Below are 23520 nucleotides of genomic sequence, written 5' to 3'. Positions count from 1 at the left end.
TTACTCCTCGCCACTGAGAGATCGAGCTGCGCAGGTGAAAAGATGCGACTGCTGTTACCTCAAGTACCGGAGGGGACTTGTGCTATGTATGACTTAGTCCACATTGCAGCCGGCTTGTGGGAGGCAAGAAACAGCGTTCGTGACAGGGGAGGGTTGAATTGGATGATACGAAATTGGGATGGGAGAAAATATAGAAAAATGGGAGAAAAAGTGGATAAAAAAAAAAGGAGTTGCTGTTTTACAACGACCAGGACCCACCCTCGCCGGCTTTCCCACCCGCTAACACTGCCAATTGTGTTAGTGTGGGCGGTCGGCCAAGCCGGAGGCACCACAGCTGGATTCGATCCCACTGTCTCTGTGGTGGTAGACAGACGCTTAGTCTGCTGCGCTACCCGGCCGCCCGGCGTGTTCTTTTAACACTCATTTGTTCCCCCTAAACAACCTCGGGCCAACAAAGTGCAGGGTAATGGCCATACTCAATTTGCCACTAGTATTTGATTAGACATGTTCTCTACATATAACATGCAACAAACACTATACAGCATTTGTAATTCAGGTGAGCAGCATGGGGGGCCGGGACCTATGGTGCTCGCGGGACTAATAAGTAAGGAGAAGAACAAATTTCCCAAAATGTGGGCGTGGTCCTTTAAGAATGGAAGCGTATTTTTTTATTTGTATAGCTAGCCAACAATGAAGACCTGAGCCATTCACTGGGTGGTGACCATTGGCACTCAAACTACTAATCACACATTACTGTGTGACTATAGCACACACTGGCAGTGGCTCAGGAAGTAGAGCAGTCGTTTGGTAATCGGAAGGTTCCCAGTTCGATTCCCGCTCCTCCCGGCAGTGTGTCCTTGAGCGAGACACTTAACTCCTATCTGCTCTCGATAAGCAGGTTGGCACCTTGCATGGCTCCCTCTGCCGTGATTGTGTTAGTGAATGGGTGATTGTGAGGCATAAGTTTTAAAGCGCTTTGGATAAAAGCTGCTATATAAATGCAGTCCATTTGCTTATCATTATGTCTCAAAGTATCCTATACAGTAGGGGTTGGGAACAATTTATGGCTATTTTCCAGATATTACATGGCTTTCAACAGTTCATTGTAAAACGTTGTAAAATTCCATACTGTAGCTATGATCAATGTATTATTGTCATATAATCAGGGTTTTAATTGGGACCTGTGTCATTTTCAGGTCAAGTTCATCAGTTTAAGGAGCGGCTGGGTGATGCAGCGGACATTGCGCTCGTCACCAACGCAAGAGACACCGGGTTCGACTCCGGCTGTCGGCGTTGCCTCCGGCTTGGGCCAGCCGTCATACTAACTCAATTGGCAGAGTCAGCGGGTGGAAGTCGATGGGTGGTAATCTGGACGTTGTGGACAGCGACTCCTACAGGTCGGTTGGGGACGGCTGCACAGCAGAGACAGGAAATGGCGGGGGTAGTGTGAGCCTCCCACACGTTACACCTCGCCAATGAGAGTCCGCGCTGGCAGGTGAAAAGATGTGACAGGCTGCCTCCTCGTGTATCGGAGGGGACACGTGATGCAAGGCTTCTATCCTCCCTACAACCGGCCAGTGGGGGGCATATGCGAGCAACGTTCAAAGACAGGGGAGGGAAGAATTGGCACAGTGGAATTGGGATGGGAGAAAAATAGAAAATTAGGAGAAAAAGTGGATAAAAAAAAAGTTCATCAGTTTATCAACTGGTTCATTTTCAAGTGACCGCTAGCTAGATATCACGTTAGAGGCCCTAATCAGTCAGGCTTCAGGACTGGTCACTCCACAGAAACGGCCCTCATTGCGGTCACAGAGGCACTTCACTTAGCAAAAGCGAAAGGCCTCTCCTCTGTCCTGATTCTCCTAGACCTGTCTGCAGCCTTCGACACAGTCAACCATCAGATCCTGCTTGCATCCCTTGCAGGAATGGGAGTGGCTGGCCCTGCCTTGACATGGATTACACCATACTTCATTGATCGATCCTATCAAGTGTCATGGAGAGGGACCCTGTCGGTACCCCGCCCCCCTGCGGTGTCCCCCAGGGCTCGGTCCTTGGACCCCTTCTCTTCTCCCTCTACACTAAATCTCTGGGTAACATTATCACGTCTCATGCCTTCTCGTATCATTGCTATGCCGATGATACTCAACTCTTCCTCTCCTTTCCTCCCTCAGATATCCACGTCTCTGAGCGGATCTCGGCCTGTCTGTCCGACATCTCCGCCTGGATGACGACCAACCACCTCAAACTGAACCTAAGAAAAACAGAATTGCTTCACCTGCTGGCCAAATCCTCCCCCCTGACCGACTTTTCCATCACAGTCGAGAATGTAGCTGTGCCCACGTCCCCGACCGCTAAGAACCTTGGTGTTGTCCTTGGCGACCAGTTGAACTTCTCCGCTCACATCGCAACGACAACCAGAACCTGCAGATTCCTCCTGAGCAACGTCAGAAGGATCCATCAAAGAGAAGCCACCTATTCTCTGTCCTTGCCCCACAATGGTGGAAAGAACTTCCCAGCACAGTTAGGACAGCTGAAACCCGTCCAATCTTTCGCCATCGACTAAAGACACGTTTCTTCAATCAATATCTGAAATTAAGAAAAAAGAAAGAAAAAAAAGTATATATATATATATCTAACCCTAACTAACCATACTGTCATGCACTTGTCCTAATATACAAATCTACACTGTAGCACTCAACACTTTGATGAACATTGTTACTCAGCTGATAGAGTTGTAACCTTCTGACTTGTTGTACAAAACTTGTAAGTCAAATAAAAGCGTCAGCTAAATGACAAAATGAAAAAAATATTCAAATGTGTAAAAGATAACAAAATGTGTGTGAAACTTAAAGATTGGCACGTAAATGACTGAACTTGTTTATGTGGCCTATAGTTGTCTATTACTTATTATTTTGCTGTATGGTGACCTTGCAAACTGTGTTCCTGCAGGACAATGGATGATAGGCCTATTTAGTGTCATGTCTCCTGTCTCCTAGTTCCTCGTTGTGTGTGTGTGTGTGTGTGTGTGTGTGTGTGTGTGTGTGTGTGTGTGTGTGTGTGTGTGTGTGTGTGTGTGTGTGTGTGTGTGTGTGTGTGTGTGTGTGTGTGTGTGTGTGAGAGAGCAATTACAGGATTGAAACCTGGTGTGGAGTCAGGCCCCAAGCATCCACGGCTGTCAGCTATCATCTAATCATCAGTCTATGAGTCCCCGGCTCAAACTCCAAGACATGGCCAGATTGCAGATTCAGTGAACCCAGTCAGTATCTATGTTCCTGCTCAGCCTGATATACGTTACCTGTCTCGTTGTTGCTCTGTTTGTCCCGTCCTGATGTCTGCCTGTCTCCATGTCCAGACCCTCGGCCTGACTCCTGCCTGGTGTCAAATCCTGCCCTACCTGGTGTGTCGACTACCTCCTACCCTGCCTCGTGTGTCTCCTCCTGGATAACCTGTCTGGTCCTCCTCTACCTCCACCTGGAAACCCTGTCTGCTACTCTCTACCTCCACCTGGAAACCCTGTCTGGTCCTCCTCTACCTCCACCTGGAAACCCTGTCTGGTCCTCCTCTACCTCCTCCTGAACTACCCCCCCCCCTGCTCATCTTACATTAAACACCCTTGAAACCAGTACCGTTGTCTTGCTCGTCTCTCTGCGCTAGAGTCAAATCAAATCAAATTTATTTGTAAGGCCCGACAACACACGTTAATGTCCCCATGGGCCGGACACGTCTTCTTTAAACAAGTCAAGAAGAAACATCACAATGAATCAAGAACAAAACAAAGACAGTCCAGAAAATGTAGAATAAATGAATGCAACACTCCCAGACATACCCCACGCGAAGGTAAGGAAAAACTCACTAAAACCTAGCAATAGGAAAAAATGCACCACAGGCAATGTGGAGGAGAGAAACCTTAGAAGGGCCGTTCAAGGGGGGGGATCTCCCTTCTTACATGTCGGTGATAGTAGTGTTGCAATAAAACAGGCGAAACAGTTGGTAAGCGTCTTACCAGTTGGACCATAACATTTAGTAACTTCTATTTCCAGTGTTTTCTGTACAGTAGTTGACACATAAAATAAATAATGCTAATATGTGTAATGCATTGAAGTGTAAACTTTGCTGTGCCTCTTTCAAAAGTCTTTATCCAATAAAAAGGGGGGAAAATGGTTCTTGAAAGTGAAAAGGTTTTTGACCATGATTCTGCTCTATAGCTACAGTTATGCAAATATGTTCGGGAGCAGATTCTTGTCCCTCTACTGCAGACCTGGGCATTGTACGGATCCGGCCCGCGGGATGATTCTGACTGGCCCGCAAAAGGTTACATGATAATAATAATTTTTTTTTTTTAACTTTTTTCTTTTCATGTCAACGTTCACACGCACAATATACGCTTACCTAGGATTTGACTTGATTCAACAACAAAGCAGTCGGGACAATGGCAAGCCGAAAACGGTCGAAAGTGTGGTTATTTGAAGTTTGGATATTTTTTTCTCACAACTGAGGTAGGTAGATTACATTTTTAGAGACTAAAGTACAGAAAAAAGGTACCGTTGGGTACCGGTATCGATTCACAGGTACCGGTACCGTATTGGTTCAAATGTGAACGGTACCCATCCCTACTGAACACACAACTGCAGGGCAAGGGCATTTTTGCTCATGAAATGCATAGCCATGTGAAAGCCTTCATGACAAAGTTGCAATTAATTTCAAGGCAACTAGGCAGCAACAATCTCGAACACATGAAAACCCTGAAAGAAGTCAAACCATCAGCTGATCACCGGCACAGGTACTCATCCATGTTGGGAGCACTGCATGATGAATTTTCAAGGCGTTTTCAAGATTTCAAAAAGGTTGAGGATGAAATGCAGCTGGTTTCCTCTCTTCCTCTTTACCTGCAGTGTTAATAGTTGTTCAGCTTGAACTCATTGACCTGCAGTCTGATTCACTACTGAAAGAGCACTTCAGCATCACTGCTAGAGTTCTACTCTGCTCTCAAGGAGGAGAACATTCCAAACATGAGGAGACATGCTCAGAAGATGTTGGTTCTCTTTGGATCCACCTACATATGTGAACAGACATTCTCAGTCATGACGTTTACCAAGTCCAGGTACAGATCCTCTCTCACTGATAAACATCTGGAAGCTGTGCTTCGCATCTCCACCTCAGACATGCAACCTGACTTTGATGGACTTGTTAAAGCTCAACAGAGACTGGATTTCTCACACTGAATGAAAAAAAAAAGAACTGAAGAACACTAAAATGTGGAAATATAACAAGTGAAATGGGACACTTGATATATTTTTTTCTTTTTTTTGCACAGTTCTGAAAACATTAAATGTTTAATATAGGCATTTAAAGTAAAAAAGGCTACAAAACTGGGACACTTTTCTTTACACAGTTCAGTGACATGTCTTGTTTATTTTGGCTATAAGATGCTGTGATGTCTTTAGAAAGCTAAGAAAATCCTTGTTTCAATAGTATATGAAACTCAAAATAATAACTTTATTTGTATAGCACTTTTTCATACATGCCCTTTGTTATTAATGTTTCACATTTTGTTTATCATTTTGGAAATAAATTCTATTTGAATAAATGATATTTTTGAAAGCTAACCTCACCTTTTAATTGCCAAATAATAACATACACTCTTACCAGGGGTCAAAACAATGCCATTTACTGCTTTTTATATAGAAATAAAATGTATATTATGCATAATTGAGTTTGGAATTTTGGCCCGGCCCTCCAACATATTTTCAGTTGCTCATTCGGCCCCCTGGGAAAAATAATTGCCCACCCCTGCTCTACTGTATCCATGAAATGTGTTGTTGAGATAAAAATAGCTGCTTGTTAGAACACACTTGAGAAATGGTCGTAACCAACTCCAATCCGTCCTCTCGATCTCGAGGGCACAAAATAAATAGGAAATATTACTAAATTAAATATATTTCAAGTCGAGGTTTTGGTTTGGTCATCCTGTACAATAAACCCTGTGAAGTTTGTTATCCATCACTATGACCAGATATTCTGATTATTCTCTGCTTAGCCGAAATGTAGTCGAGTGTTAACATTTAACAATGGATCTTTTCGTTTTACGTGTAGAAAATACTCTATACCCTATAATACATTGGCACAGTTTTGAAATTGATGGCTCTATGATGGATTCAATGTCTGTCTCTAGACCCTTAGCTAATATACCAGCAAAAACCCATTGCCTTCTCACTGTCATACCTCAACTCACACAGGGCTGCTTTGGCAAATTTGGCTCCTCCCGGCTGTACATTATTGATGGGGTCTAAACCGAGTGCGCCTTTGTTCCATCGGGAATGGACAGAAGGTGTGTGTGTCCCCATCACCCCTCCCCTCCCCCGCGACAGAAGGGATGAAGTGGGGAGGGGAGGAGGAGGGGGGGGGGGGGGGGCACAGCCTATCCTGTCATGCAGTAGGTGCTTCATCCATCACATTAAGGGGTGCCACATCAATCATTAACAAGTAGCCCGGCGTTGAAAGGATGACGGGCAGCTTGACAAATAAGTTGAAATGAAGTGGAACAAGGTGACGACAGTGTTTCTTTCTCCACGTTTCACACAATTTAGTCGACATGCAACCATTAAAAATATCCAGATGGAGGCAAGGAAATGAGCCTGGATATAGAAATGGCTATCATTTAAAAAAAGAGGACGAATATAACGGGCGATGTGGGTTCACAGTCTCCGAGAGTCTTAAACCCGGGCTCAGTGGGTGAATCTCTCTCTGCTGTCCAATAGGGCGGCTGTGGGTCGGCAAAGTCCTGGCGATACTTAATGCTTCTCTCCTGGGTGGCCGCCGGCCCGGCACTTCATCTACAAATTCCAGTGGGCTTTTCCCGCACTCACCGCGCTGTTAAGTCCCCATACTTCGATAATCTAGAAGTCCTAAATAAATGTATGAGAGGATTTCTAAGTGCCGGTCTGCAGGACAAACAGGGCCGCTCATCCAAAATGGGATTAGTCTTCCTTTTGGAGGGATTGGCCATTCTGGCTCACTCTTTGTCCTCTGTGGCCTACTGTTTGCACAGAGACAAAAGCCCCCCCGGTCCAAGACATGTTTGTCCTCGACCCACATACGTCACCGCGGCGTCGACCAATGGCTGAGACTTCAAAATCGACCGCATTAACCACAGCTAAAGGCATACACTTAATGTAGGGTCTACATTGAAATTGCTACCTTTTTTCTGTATGTATAAGATATGGATGTGAGACCCAATTCCGTCTGTCTTTATTCTGCTGTTTGATCCACTTTTATTCCCACCGAATCCAGTATTTGCATACATTTCCCGTTAAGCCTACCTCAATCCTGTACCAAGAACACCAGTGCAAATTAACTCCAGGTACACCGACTGATGCCATCTACAGCTAACAAGGGCACACAGAGTCATAGATCAGCTAACAGCGGAGCGAGTTAACGACGTTGGCGCTCGCAGAGGTGCTCAAAATAACCAATGATGAGGGATATTCTCTTGCTATGTCATTTGTCATATGAATTGTGATAACAGTCAATGGTGCAATATTGTACTGCCTCCGTGGGCTACTTTCTATATCGTATAACAGTGGAACATACTACATTGCAGATTTTCCAGCCAAATGAATCCAGTAAGTCTTAAAACGGACTCAGTGAAAGCATACAGGACATCACTAATGCTACAACTGAGGGAACATTTGAACACCCACCCACCCACACATACACCCCCCCCCCCCCCCCCCCACACACACACATAGTTATCTCTATGTGAAAAAGGATATTGTGTTCAATGCCCTTTGAAATGCTAAAAATAAAAGCAGTCTAGGAGCAAGTGTTAATCAGATCTAGTCATCCGTTAACTTGGGCTCTTCTATAGTTGGCTCACATTTAGAATTTTTCCTATCGACAGTGAAACTAAATCATTCAAATGCCAGAATGAAATGAAGCAAGCCACCACAATATAGATTTAACTAGGCTGTGTTTTTTTTATTTATTTAAAACTTACATTTTGTGGAGAGAGCACATATTCACCGATTTATAGTTGTATATGTTTATCCAGACCTGGACTGATTGTGTGATGATGATAAACTCAACTTGTTTGATGACCATCCCTGAAGACGTGACATGACACAACATGAACCTTCTCAATTCCCCGCAAGACTTAAAAACATTCTGCTGAGAAGTAGCCTCTTGCATCTCAACGCATCTCAAGGGGATTTCAGTTCCGAAACGGATTCCATAGCACTTTGGTCGACTCTGGAATGCTGAGCGGTGCAGGCCCCTAAGCCACTACTAACCTGCAGCCTACAGGCCATCGCTTCTGGAAATACAAGCATAATAATGCAGGACCTGTCGCAGTAGAGGTCTTTATTCGGCATGCAACGACACTCAATGTTTTAGCGGCACACACAGTGGTTAGTTTAACACACACACACCGGAACACACACGCATGCATTGTCTTTTTAGGATCGCCGATGCGATACTACTCTGCGCTTAACCCATCCCGTCGTCCTTCCCCCCCAAGGGCCGCCGGGAGCAGACGAGAGCTGTGGCGTGAGCCACGCCCGGGGACCATCCAAGTGCTCCTGCCCGCCTTCGTCACGGACGCGACAGCGTTAGCGATCTGTTGTTGTGCATGTTTTTCCATTGGGTTTCTCTTCTCTTATCGTTTCTTGCCTAACCTTAAAGGGGCAGTTCACACAAAATAAAAAAAACAAACAAATAAAGATAAAGGTTTTCCTCTTTCCTCGATTGCTATATGTATAGTTTCGGTGTGATTTGTGGACTTTTGGAGATGTCTGCCGTAGAGATTTCTGCCATCACTCCAATACAATGGAGCTGAATGGCATTACTGGCCCAATTTTTTTTTTATAAACATTTGAAAAACCAAACTAAACAGGAAAATGTTAGCTTTCCTGACATTTCTGTCTGTCCCAAAATGTCAAGATACGACCTACAGTAATGATAACATCATGTAGCCACGTGCACATGCAGGACCCACAGCCGAGCTTATCAATGTTTATTATTCCGTCTTATTCTATTACAGCATATTGTGCATCGTTGTGTGCACTCCTCTCTGCCTCGTCATCATTAGTCACATTATACTGTGTTCCGCAACAGCTCTGATTGAAAATAAACGCTTTAGGGGTGAAATCCTGGAGAGCGAATAAAAACACAGATCGGGCTTTGTTTCTTCAAAGTCATGATAATGAACCCACTCTCTGTTTATACGCCCGGCCTATAATCCACAGGAAGCGGGTTCATCAATTTTTCATAACTGTCCTGTTTGAGACATCAAATGTGTAGCCTGCAGTCACTTCTGAAAACACTTTGGATAAGAAAGAGTTCACTCTTCTAAATGCGCACACAAAACCTAACGAGATAAGGAATTAAACAAACAACGCTTTCTAACACATACTGTATGCCTTGAGATATGAACCTCAGGTAAGTCTTCTGTAGAGCATCATTTAATATCAGGAGAATACCCCAGAAAAGAACACACACACACACACACACACACACACACAAACACACACATGGACACAAATCAAATTAATGGAGTGATTTTATTGTGCTACTGTAATGATCATGAGCCTTTCATCTGTTCCATATGGTCTGCATATGCACACACATAACACAATAGCACCAGTAGCAGCATCAATACAGAGAGTCTCCTCATCTGTCCGTCCCCCAGGCTATTAACATTGTACACGGTCCGCCATCTGCATCTAAAGGTTAATGTCCACCACACCATTAGAGGGAGGCTGAGTGCGCTCCTATCCTTGTTGTTTTAATTGAATTACGGGGAGCCCTTATAAAAAGGAAGATTTATCCCTAACATACAATTACTTCCACCATAATGGCTCACCATACCTCCCCCTACTCAGCTGATTTATCCCCCGACGCTTCAAAGTGGCTTGTCGTTGCCGTGGAGTTTTGTCATGGCCTACTTAACTGTATGGGAAGTCATAATTAGATCATTTTTCAACCAGGCCCGAGCGCATTGCTTCATGTCGCGGGGGGTTGGGTGGGGGGGGGGGGGGGAGGCAGCTCTCATTTCATCGGGTCACATGGAAGACATCTGTTCTATATTTCCAAAGGTAGCAGGAGTCACACGTGAAGCTAATATGGTGCCGTACTGGGCTACCCTTTGATCGAAATTGTGTTGAGGAGATACTACACAGTATAATCTCTTTTTGTATCACAAACAGTACTGTATTTGCAAATCTGGTATGTCATAAATGTATCTATGTAGCAGTACAGTGTCTATCTGTATGTCGTGTGTGTCATATATTTTATGATGAATTGAAAATGGGGGACCCTGATGTAAACAAGACGAAAGTCTTTCTCTGGTCTGCATCCCCTTAACAATTGTATGTATTGAGCTGTACTGTACTGTACCCATTCTGCAATCTGTTAATAAAGTTTTCAATCAATCAATCAAACAAACAAACAGGTGAACCTGGGACATAACAACGGTGCCATGGCCCCCCTAACTGCCAATTAAGATTAAGACGAGAGGACGTTTAAAAATGGTGATTAGATACCCTCTAGTGGAGAGTAACTAGAAAAACATCACTTACCAACTTCATTTTCACTACCTGTTCATGGTATTTCTCATGATGTGTTCATTCATTCATTTCCTTCAAATGAGGCGCAATGCTGCTACGGGCGCAGCTCACTGGTCGGGGTTGTCGTTTGATTATAGCCATCCATCATTGACTATCGACCCGCGTTAGTATGCTGAGTGCAATCTCCTGTCGTTTGGTGTCTGCAATGATGACCTAATGGCATACTATGAATACTTGTATATAGGCCTAAACTATTATACTTGTATAGCAAACATATAGTGTGCAGTGCTTATATTAAACTATGAATTCTATATGGAACCACATTTTTGCATTACTTTGCTATGCTAGCCAACATTTAAAGTGGAACTCCACCCAAATTAAGAATCCAAATGTGTTATTTTCATGCCACAGGAATATCCAATCAATATGAGCTATTCTCTCTTAAAGCCAGAAACCCCAGTACCTTAAGACTCAAACTTGTGGTGTCATCAGGTATATAAAATTACTAAATGTATATTGAGCTGCATTGTAGACAATGGACGGGAGACTGATTTTGTGGTCCCATATCATGTTTGTTTGAGCTTTTATACGCAAATGAGCTTTATTCCATAGTACTAGTAGTGTTCTCGGTTCTGAAACAGATAATGTATCTTTAATCTCAATACAATCCCCCAGGGTGCTCTGTGTCTCCTATAAGGGTGTCTCCTGTTGGGGGCGACAGTGGCTCTGTAGGTAGAGCAGTCGTCTGGTAATCCGGAGGTTCTCGGTTCCCTTCCCGCTCCTCCCGGGCAGAGTGTGGATTTGCTCAAAGACACTTCCACAGTGTGGAACCTTGCATGGTTGCCTCTGCTGTCGGTTGGTGAATGTGTGAGTGAATGAGTAAAATGGGAGGAACAAATTGTAAAGCGCTTTGGATAAATGCAGCCATTTACCATTTATCCGATAACATCTCTCCCAATTCATTGTCTATGGAGCAGCTCAGCACTTCATACTTGATGCCATCACAATTAAACTAATAGTTTAACTACATTTTTGCAGTACCTTGTTGGTAGCTCAACTAAATTGTAATGTGCGTAGTGAATGTAGTTGCCAATTACCTTGTTGCTATTTTGAGGTGTAGTTAACTACTAGAACTACAAATATTATTTTGTCTATAAAAGAAACAACAACTTTGAGAGACCTGCTCATGTGTCATACATAGAGATTCTGCTCTCATAACTAAACTGACAGGCCCAGTGTTTAGATCATTGTCATGATCAAGTTGGTAAATGGTTACAAAGTTCAATATCTTTGTCGATTGTTTTAACTCTTGAACTTGTACAAGACACATACAACAGAAAGACAACATCCCTTGGACTATTTGGTGGATTATTTGGTGTTGGTTCACATCGGACCGGCAGGCAACTATAAAAAAAAAATACTAACCTTCATACAGTCTTGCACTATTATGCACTCTGCTACTAAGGAATCGACCGTACCTGTATTATTACCAACTGTGCTAATATGCACTCAAGTCTGTAGCACTCAAGTTCGACACTGTTTGACGAACAACGTTCCTGTCATGGTTTTTGCCTTATTTCACCTCTCTGTGAGGGATAGCTGTCAATCCCTGTTCCCTGTGGTTAATTGCCTCATGGGTCGGCAGGTGTGTGGGCTTGATTGCACCTGATGCAGTGCAGCTGTGCCTATGGCCATGTGGAGTCTATTTAAGTTTGGAGATCGCAGTGTCAACTGCTTTTTCATTTCCTAGTGTTGGCTGTCCTTTTGGACACGTTCATTATATTGAAGTGTAGTCTGATTTCTGATTCAGAATTGAGCTTTATGGACGTCATTCTTATTTTAGGCTACTCACGTGATTCTACACATAAACTCCCTCAGTGGAGGTTTATTGTTTTATTTTTTCCAATATAAACTCCTTTTATTAGGAGGTGTCCTTGTGGCTTATTTACTTTTATACTATACCTCTTTATTGAGAGTAGTCCTGTTTTTTGGGACTTGATTTATTTTCTTAATTACTCACTTTGAGATTTCCACCTGTAAAGGTTGTTTTCTGTTGTTTAATTTTTCCCCTCTCCTAAAATATCTGCGTAAGCAGTCTAGTGGTTGTCCGTTTGACGGATAACTTTAAGAGTCCCTGTTATCTGCTCATGACCCCCACACACACACACACACACAGCCCTCACAGTTACTGACCCTTGCCAGAGTTGTACCCTTCCTGCTGACTTGTTGTACAGGACTTGTAAGCTGCTTCGGATAAAAGCATTTAGCTAAATTACTAAATGTAAATGTATTAAAGCTGGAGGTGTGCAATAAACTCAATTTAATAGTATAATTTGCAGTCGTGTGACTTGCTTTTGTGTTATATTTTGTATTATATTGCATATTATGTGATAGTTTGAACGACTTTTTTTTAAGTATAGCTTTAGTTACTTTAGTTAACCAAACTATATTTCTCTTAAGGGCAGCTTTGCTGTAGTTCAACTACTGTGAAGTAATTGGTAGCTTGTAAAACAATGCTTTTAGAGTAGATTCCCCAACACTGTTTATGCCATAATTGTTAATTTGGGCATAGTTCCCCTTTAAAGTTAACTTTTTTTTTTATTATTATTATTATTATTATTATTATTATTATTATTATTATTATTATTATTATTATTATTATTATTATTATTATTATTATTATTATTATTATTATAAAACAGGGTTGAATCCAGGGCCATTTCAACACAGTTTTATGAATGAATCACTAAAATTGACATTGAATCGAGCATCAAGCTACCCACAGCCAACTTATAGAAAAGGCATTGCTGGCTGAGGTACGTGATGATACCTCTGGTTAAAATGTAAATGTTATGTAAAAATGTTTAGATGTGCACCGTGGCACGCGCATTGTGGCGCCAGACTCGTCCAAGAATCCCATATCCCAGATTGCATCGTCAGGCCGTGGGGTGCGTGCATTTCTGTCGGGTGTTACAATAGACATAACTTCTTTTAGCCATAATCCTGCCAGTTTTAATAGTGAGAATGCATGCAAAAAAATAAAAAATAAAATAAAAAATGGCAAATATATACTGTATATACAACAGCAGCCATTCACTTGGTGAACATATTATTATATAAACTTTTTTTCAGAACAGTTGCAGGAACATCACTCCAAAGGTTGAACCAAAACCACAAAAGCCCACCTGAGTATCCTTTTATTAAAAAACCTGATATGCAAATCAGACTTCAGCCTAGGATAGTTGACATCATTCAAATTGAGCAGACCGTGATATTACCCGCGGCCGAGCCGTGGTAATAAATAAGTGCATACACCCACCCTTCCTCTTGACATCAATATACTTTATGTGATTCTGTGTTTCAACTCATTTGTTCCCCCTAAACGACCTCGGCTAACAAAGTGCAGGGTAATGGCCGCACTCGATTCACCACTAGTATTTGATTAGACATGTTCTCTACATATAACATGCAACAACAAACACTATACAGCGTTTCTAATTCAGGTGATCAGTATGGGGGGCCGGCACCTATGGTGCATCATGCCTGACTAATACAAAGAGAAGAGCTGTATCTCAAGGCCTCCGAAGCGTTGTCTGTGTCACTTATATACCCACTGTTTATACACATTGTGCGTGCGTGTGTGTGTGTGTGTATATGTGTGTGTGTGTGTGTGTTTGGGGGGGGGGGGGGTCGTCCATTAGATAAACCATCAGTCTCAGCACTTATACTTACTTACATCGTAACTACATATAGACAAACAAAAACATTTCTTTTTACAATGTATTGCGAGCAAATTATGCACATTTGATCCCATATTTTGCTTTCTTTCTTTCTTTCTTTCTTTCTTTCTTTCTTTCTTTCTTTCTTTCTTTCTTTCTTTCTTTCTTTCTTTCTTTCTTTCTTTCTTTCTTTCTTTCTTTCTTTCTTTCTTTCTTTCTTTCTTTCTTTCTTTCTTTCTTTCTTTCTTTCTTTCTTTCTTTCTTTCTTTCTTTCTTTCTTTCTTTCTTTCTTTCTTTCTTTCTTTCTCTCTTTCTTTCTCTCCTTCTTTATTTCTTTCTTTCCATTTTAGGATACATCCTAAAAGAAATAATCTCACAATACGTTTCATACTCAAACCTCATGTACCTCAAGTGATAAAAAATAAATAAAAAAACATAAAGGACTTCCCTTCCCCCCCCAAAGAAAATTCACAATCATTTACAAGAAAGTGTTTCATTCATTCATACCTCCACCAGCATGGGAATGTCACCGTGTCAAACACATCACACTTCTTCCTAGGTCTCACAAGGCCCTGTCTACAGCGCTGCTAGCAGCCTAAGCGACTCAGCTTTCTGTAAAAGGCAGCGGCCATCAGTATGGCGACTGCACCTATCATAACGAGGATGGCCACAGCGACGCCCAGGCCGATCGACGCATTTCTCCCGTTAATATAGCTGGCAGCCAGCGCTGTGCACAAAGCAGAGAGACAAGCAGAATGACACATTACACCAGAGAGACAACAGAGGACACTTTGTCTAGTTGTAACTCTATACTATATTATATCAGATGAATGATCACTTTATATGAAGGATATGTTATGGCAGTCGAATTAGAAAACAAACTTACCTTCTTCCTTTGAGGTAAGGGCTGGTGGGGGGGAAATATATGCAGTATTCAGTATCAGGTCCAAATATAATAAATGTACTTTATCTAAATAATGTAACAATATATGAAGTTACTTAGTATGAGGTGACACGGCAGACAGAAAGAGAAAGAGGGTGAGAGGTAAATAACTCTTGACTTGTTTGTTTTGATTGTTTTTCTTTTGGTTTTGTGTTTGATGAGCCTGGTGCTTAAGTACGTTTTCCTGCAATTATGGACGATAACGTTTCCTTGAATCTCGAATCTTGATACAAGTAGTGTATTACGGCTACAATCTGTGGCACATAGACATGCAGACACATGACGGGGGACATACGTGCGTCAGGACTGGTGGAGATGGGCACCGTGAGCACAGAGGACCCTGAGGTGTCCTCCTCTACAAAGGTGGTGTCCGCTGCCCTCCTTCGCCTCTCGTTGCATTGCTGTGGGGTAACAGGGTGGGAGTGATCGTGTGAGAGTGATAGTGAGTCTGAGAGCGATAGTGTGAAAGTGATAGTGTGAGAGTGATAGTGTGAAAGTGATAGTGTGAGAGTGATAGTGTGAGAGTGATAGTGTGATAGTGTGAGAGTGATAGTGTGAAAGTGATAGTGTGAGAGTGATAGTGTGAGAGTGATAGTGTGAGAGTGATAGTGTGAGTGTGATAATGTGATGATAGTATGAGAGTGATAGTGTGAGAGTGATAGTGTGAGTGATATTATTAGAGTGACAGTGTGAGAGTGATAGTGTGAGAGTGATAGCGTGAGAGCGATAGTGTGAGAGTGATATTATGAGAGTGATAGTGTGAGAGTGATAGTGTGAGAGTGATATTATGAGAGTGATAGTGTGAGAGTGATAGTGTGAGAGTGATAGTGTGAGAGTGATAGTGTGAGAGCGATAGTGTGAGAGTGATAGTGTGAGAGCGATAGTGTGAGAGTGATAGTGTGAGAGTGATAGTGTGAGAGTGATAGCGTGAGAGCAATAGCGTGAGAGTGACAGTGTGAGAGTGATAGTGCGGGAGTGATAGCGTGAGAGCGATAGCGTGAGAGTGACAGTGTGAGAGTGATAGTGCGAGAGTGATAGTGTGAGAGTGATAGTGTGAGAGTGATAGTGTGAGAGTGATAGTGTGAGAGTGATAGTGTGAGAGCGATAGCGTGAGAGTGACAGTGTGAGAGTGATAGTGCGAGAGTGATAGTGTGAGAGTGATAGTGTGAGAGTGATAATGTGAGAGCGATAGTGTGAGAGCGATAGTGCGAGAGCAATAGTGTGAGAGTGATAGCAATAGTGCGAGAGTGATAGTGTGAGAGCGAGAACTATAGTGAGAGAGTGATAGTGAGAGAACAATAGTGAGAGAACGATAGTGCGAGAGCGAGAGCGATAGTGCGAGAGTGATAGTGTGAGAGCGAGAACTATAGTGAGAGAGTGATAGTGAGAGAACAATAGTGAGAGAACGATAGTGCGAGAGCGAGAGCGATAGTGCGAGAGTGATAGCGATAGTGCGAGAGTGATAGTCAAGTCAAGTCAAGAGTTTTATTTGTCACGGCATACAAGTATACAATGAAATGCGGGTGGTCTTGCCCACAACGATGTGCAATACAGTGGTACAACATATAGTAGAATCCAATAAAAAACAACATTGTGCAATAAACAGGTAACAGGTAACATGGTGGGACATCTCGGTATCTGTACATAGTTATTTACAGAGCATATAGGACATGCTAGGTCCTTTGGTAGTGCAATACACTGTTACTGTTGTTATACTATTTTTAAAGTGACCTTTCCTTTTTGGCCATAAGTGTGGGCGTGTGCGGCATGAGTGTGTGCCTGCTCATGTTAAAGTGGCTGCTAGTGTGTGAGTGTGTGCTCATGTGTGCTTGTGTGTGAAAAGTTCAGTGTTCTGTGGCACTCAGTGTTCATTGTTCAAGGCTCTGATGGCCTGGGGGAAGAAGCTGAGCCGAAGCCTCTCTGTCCTAGTAGCTGGGGTTCGCAGGTGTCTGCCTGACCTGAGCAGCTGGAACGATAGTGATCGATAGCGATAGTGCTATCGATAGCGATAGTGCGAGAGTGGTAGCGATAGTGCGAGAGTGATAGCGATAGTGCGAGAGTGATCGCGCCGGCTGACCTTGAAGGTGCTACAGGTGGTGCGCTCGCAGAGTCGGGTGATGCAGTGCAGGTAGTAGGTGGAGACGGTCTCGTTCTGCTGCTCGATGAAGCGGAACGCCGGGAAGTGGAAGCGAGCGTGCTGACTCTCCCCGTTCTCAATCATGGTGGTCATCTGATCCACAGAACACCTTTGCAAAAAAAAAAGGCGAACCTCACATTTTGCACATGACACCGGTAGATATACACAGTGTATTTGTGACAGAAAGGATGACAAGAATGTAAATGTAATTGGCTTTCATATACCCATTACTGAATGCTCTCAGTTATGTGTGGATGCATGTATTATTAATTTATATATCTATTATTATTATTATTAGGGATGTCCGATATTATCGGCCTACCGATATTGGCATTAAAATGTGATATCGGAAAATATCGGTATCGGTTTAAAAAAAAAAAAACATTTAATTTTTTTTTTACATTTCTATAACCTTTATTTACCCAGGCAAGCAAGTAAGATCAAATTCTGATTTTATTTATTGTCAAAAGTATGCATAATGTTGTGTTAATTCCACAACAAGAGATATGTAATGTTAATTACCTGAAATTATTCCGTTTTTTGGGGGGGGGAAACCCTGCATATATCGGTATCGAAAATTAGGAGTTGGACAATATCGGTATATCGGTATCTGTAAAAAAGCCAATATCGAGCATCCCTAGTTATTATTATTATTATTATTATTATTATTATTATTATTATTATTATTATTATTATTATTATTATTATTAGACACAAGGGATAAGTCAGAAATAGTGCCACCCTACCTGCCTTAGGCCACGCCCCCAACACTGCTTGGGCCACACCCCTCCCCCAATAATCACAGTGTACCCCCAGCAAAAAACGCTAGACTACACCACTGACTGAGGGAGACATCGATATTTACATCGTTAAATGTTGGAGTCTGTCCGTAGATGGAAGAAGAAACCACCGCCAAGCCTAGAATCAATCGGGGGGGGGAAGTAGTTGATAGATTTAAGTGTTTTTGACTTACGAAACGAAGAGGTTAAAGAAGGTGGAGTTGGTGGGCAGCGCGGAGATGGAGGCGTAGCATCGGTCCAGGTGGACGAAGTACCTGCACAGAAAGAGCGAGGTCCACAGCACCGAGTCAGGGACTCACAGGTGGAATCCTCTAACCAAATATCACACTCTATCAAGACTGGTTCAGGTGGAGGCAGGATGACACGAATGGGATAAAGGCAGCACATGGAGTCGCTTCCTCCATCCATAATTCCGTCCATTTATACAGTGTAAATTACAATTAGGCATAGCTCAATTTATACCTACCTACTGCTTTTCAATGCCTACAACTGCCCTACACTGTAATCATAGTAATCATAATAATCTTAACTATCCACCACGTCATCATACCATATAGTCTACCCATATACTCTGTATGATAGCATGTACAAATGCTGTGTATATACCATATATATATATATATTTATTCTCACCGCATATATATAACTATCCACACCTGTCTGTATTTACCTGCACATAGTCCTTTTACATATCTGTAGATACTATATCTATATCTGTACATGTCCTACTCTTACTAGTTACACTGCTGGCCAGTATGACTACTACCATACTGTCTTTACACCTGTATCACTGTACATATTATACTACAACTCTGTACACACATCTGATTAGCACTACACACAGTAGTACTCATTTGTATATTTTGTACCCAGTTTAATCACCTGTACATTGTATATTGCTGTTGCACTTTACTGCTACATTTGCACTCTGGTTGGATGCCAAACCTCTTTTCGTTGTACTGTACTTGTACTGTAAAATGACAATACATTTTTTTTTATCCACTTTTTTCTCCTCTTTTTCTATTTTTCTCCCATCCCAATTCCACTGTGCCAATTCTTCCCTCCCCTGTCTTGAACGTTGCTCGCATATGCCCCCCACTGGCCGGTTGTAGGGAGGATAGAAGCCTTGCATCACGTGTCCCCTCCGGTACACGAGGAGGCAGCCTGTCATATCTTTTCACCTGCCAGCGCGGACTCTCATTGGCCAGGTGTAACGTGTGGGAGGCTCACACTACCCCCGCCATTTCCTGTCTCTGCTGTGCAGGCGTCCCCCAACCGACCTGTAGGAGTCGCTGTCCACAACGTCCAGATTACCACCCATCGACTTCCACCCGCTGACTCTGCCAATTGAGTTAGTATGACGGCCGGCCCAAGCCGGAGGCAACGCCGACAGCCAGAGTCGAACCCGGTGTCTCTTGCGTTGGTGACGAGTGCAATGTCCGCTGCGCCACCCAGCCACATGACAATACATTTTTAATCTAATCTAAGAAAAGGTTCTTACTGGGATGTCAGGTTGGTAGCATCCACCTGCACGTAGATACTGGTTCTCAGCTCCACACCGCGGTCTGGTATGACCAGGAGTTTGGTGTAGTTTACATCCTGGCAAAGGAGAAAGGTTTGATAATTAAGGTGGAAGCGTAAAAGAGAAAAAGCTCTTACACAAGAGACCAAATGTCGTGACTTAAAATAGGTTGAACCTTGATAATGGCCTTTTCTGTTGCTTCCGCAATGGCGCTTGCCTGGCTGATTTGACAAGGTTGAGAGGTGTCAGCCGCACAGAAGGTGGTTATTACTTGTGTTAGTCAGCATAGCAGAGAATGACAGGAAGCGTGGGTGAGAGCGGGATGATTGCAACAACGGTCTCAGGACAGATCTGAACCCAGGACATCGCAATTACACAGTGTGTGTGATGTGTGAGCTACTAGGATGCCCCCCCCCCCCCGGGTGTGTATTCTCTTACCGCAAACAAGCCCATGTTCAGAGTACTGATGAAACTCCCATTGGTGTCTTTCAAAGAAATGGAGGAGGCTGACCTGAGAAGAGGTAGAGCAGAGAAAGGGGGAAGGTCATACACACATACATATCGACCTAATATCACCTTCTGATCACTGTAAATTAAACGGAATATCCGTATAGTACAGGTGATGTATTCAAACACGTCTGTTCAAGAGCCCTCCATCGGGTATGCGACCCCAGATGTTATAAGGATTTGTATAGTCGACTTTGATTGGCCAAAATTTGCAGATAGTCGACTGGTAGTCGACTCATTTGTTGCAAAAAAAAATATTTAATGCAAAAAAATATATAAAGAAAAAGAATATATATATATTTGTTTGTATCATTCCATTTTGGCTATGGGGGGTGCTTAATGTCTGAAGGAGTCGACTGAAGGCTTCATGTCCTCTGCGAAAGCATGCAATTGGTTCACTGATGGATACATCTTGATATTTGTCTAGTGTGTTCATTAGACAGGTGAAATCCTCTTTCAGTGCCACTGTGCCCCGTTTTCTTAGGCAGTTAGCCTCTGGTATGCGCGCCATTAGCGTTAGCCACGCTTCTATACCTCTTTGCTTTTGGAAAGAATGCAAAAAAAAAAATTTATTTAAAAAAAATTATAATAATTTTACTAAGAGGTTGGCAGTCAACTACGGCTCCTTTCGATCGATTAGTCGGCTATTGGACTAGTCGGAGTCAGCCTTAACACTTACACGTCCACCTTGGTGTTGTTGATGAGATACTCCAGCGGGTAGGCACACGAGTAATAGTACTTGAGCTCGGCGTTGTAGGTGACCGTCCCGATGGTGGGGTCAAAGGACCGGACCGCTCCGCTCACGTTGACGGACTGGATGTTGGAGAAGTCTGCGAATATCCCCGTCCCCGGTGCGCTCGTGGTCTGAAACACATTTTGATTTATTTATATTTCAAATTCAAACATCATGAATGATTCAAAACAGAAAGGGTGGCCAAACAACCTTTCACCCGTCCCTGACACTGCTGCTGCTGCGCAGAGAGTGGAATAACTTCCACTTTAAACTTTCTCACTGACCTTCTATGGCAGAGGATACAGTAACTCACTACAAAGCCAGAAAGGCGGCAGTGTAGCCATTCCCTTCATGTATGTCCAGGGCTGACAGCCTCTTTCATTTTCACCCAGTGAACATTCTCTCATCATCCTAATTATTATTCTATTTAATCAAACCTGATTCTCTCCTCGGCCAAAAGGGTGATCATATACACCACCTGTGCCCCCCCCCCCCCCCCTCGCCTACTACACCTCTCTACCAGTGTTGTAGGACTTGAGCACTGATGACTCGAGCATTGACTGCCATTTGGACTCGGAAGGTGCAGACGAGGACTCAGACTTGTTAATTGATAAATACAGTTATTTCTTTTGAGTTTTTTTGTTGTAATTGGCCCCAATCATTTGGCATACGATATTGATGGCTATATTAATACAGTAACATTATTTAATTCCGTGCCAGGGCAGACACGTGTGTTGTTCCACCCAACACCGGGGAACTCGAGACTCGGACTCGGACTCGAACACCAGGGGCCTCGAGACTCGACTCGGACTCGAGATTCAGTGACTCGACTACAACAAGAAGTCTCTACTTCTCTACAATAAAAAAAAAAAGACTCGTCCTCACCATGAAGATGCTCCCGCAGGCGTTGCCCTCCTTGATGGGGAAGCTGAACCTCAACACGGGCGGGGTCACGCCGGTGTCCAGGGTGCCGTGGCACTCCACATTGTGGAGGTGGTTCAGGATCAGTAAGCTCTCGTTGTAGCCGGTGTAAATCGCCGGACAGATCTGGATGGCCAGCTCGATGGAGGAGGTCCCGCACACCACCGCAATATCGGTGTATTCTGATGAAGACGGGACATCGTGAGGTTAGAAGAAACGTTCACAACATCCAAATCCACTCGGGAATGGGTGTATATAGTTCGAACCGGCGAGAGAGATACATTGAAATAGTGGTGCAATTAATAATAATTGATGTAAGAAAATATAAATAAAAGGTACATGGATGGTAGGCTACATACTCTGTGCAACCCGATTTGCAGTTTCAACGTATTGGTGCATGTATATAAGCAAGGGAATTATAACAATGGCAACAATTAACAATTAACAATTTTGGCCACGCATGCGAATTTCATGTGCCATGCCCGGTTAACCCTTTCACTACCACACTACCAAAGGGTTAACCCTTTCACTGCGGCAATACAGAAGGTTTAACCCTTTCACTGCCACACGACAAAGGGTTAAGTTAACCAGTCAGTTTGGATGTCTGAGCTTCTGATAAAGGAGCTTCTACTGTGCTGTATTTATAATCGATATAATAAATGTATAATAGATCAATCAACAGTATATTTCAAGTATTACCATTTTACATCTGAACAAAACCTTCACAGTGACAGTGGCTGAATTCATATGATTCTATGGACTAATGTTAGTCAGGGACTACAGATGAAAACTAGCTCATTAGCTAATTCTGGCACATTTACATTGATGTGGAAATTGAAGATGTTGATTAATGTGCACTATCCCTGGGTAAATTTTTTATAAATAAACTTTAAAAACTTAAACTCGAATGGGCATACAGTATGACGGCAAGTCTGCTATACGAAGCACGCTATCGATTAAGCAATAAAAACAGAGGTCCAGTCTGACCTCTAAGGTAAGAGATATGTGAGGAGGTCGATTTGTGCCCCTCTACCTGGTCGTCGAGCGAACGCTCCACATTCGTCCGTGTTCAGGGCCTCTCGGCCCCCAATGCACAAGGAGATCAGGATGAAGAAGCTGGTCAAAGCCATCTCCCCTCTCAACTCTCTATGAAAAGCTGAAGCAAAGACACAGGCGTCAGTGGCGGCAAACAGTGAAAGTCCCCAAAAACTCTTTACAGCAGCGACACACCCGTACAGGTCCAGCGAGGTGGGTGTCAAGTAAAGGTCCAAAGAAAGGTGTATAATCCACTGATGTGAAGCATGGTAATAATAACAGACTCTTCTGGCTTTACATACATTTGCGTGTATGATATCTTGGTTAACAGCTTGGATCTTACCTCTTCAGTCTCTTGGGTGTATTTTTTCCAAGATAGCGGTGGCTCAGTATATATATACGGGGAGGAGAGCAGCGGTATAGATGGGACACTCTCTTAGGATTGGTTCAAAACAAGGTCAATGTCCACATTGATGGCGCTGCTTGAGTTTTGCTCGAACAATTCACTTTTGTGACGAAGACGATGGGGTGCTTTCCTTGAGGCGGAATGTCGACACCCGACCCGGTCACCTTCAAAGTTATATGGTGAGACAATGGCCGGGTTGCTTTTGTGACTTTGCGTGTGAGATGCATCCGTTTTT

The 23520-nt window shown here is 43.1% G+C and overlaps 1 protein-coding gene across 1 annotated transcript; it reads right to left on the bottom strand.

Annotated features, from left to right (window-relative positions):
* Positions 1–14868: 14868 nt before the first annotated feature.
* Positions 14869–22974, bottom strand: LOC311225669 (zona pellucida-like domain-containing protein 1; the record flags this gene model as incomplete). Its single annotated transcript, XM_084311060.1, has 9 exons — positions 14869–15008; positions 15520–15625; positions 17302–17470; positions 18335–18415; positions 19663–19760; positions 20122–20194; positions 20870–21054; positions 21809–22026; positions 22878–22974. 9 exons carry the CDS (start codon positions 22972–22974, stop codon positions 14869–14871), a joined length of 1167 nt encoding a protein of 388 aa, XP_084167186.1.
* Positions 22975–23520: the final 546 nt, after the last annotated feature.

Source organism: Notolepis coatsorum (genome assembly GCF_963971535.1).
Source record: "Notolepis coatsorum genome assembly, chromosome: 1".
Taxonomy (NCBI): domain Eukaryota; kingdom Metazoa; phylum Chordata; class Actinopteri; order Aulopiformes; family Paralepididae; genus Notolepis; species Notolepis coatsorum.
This window is presented reverse-complemented; position numbering and strand designations above follow the sequence as displayed.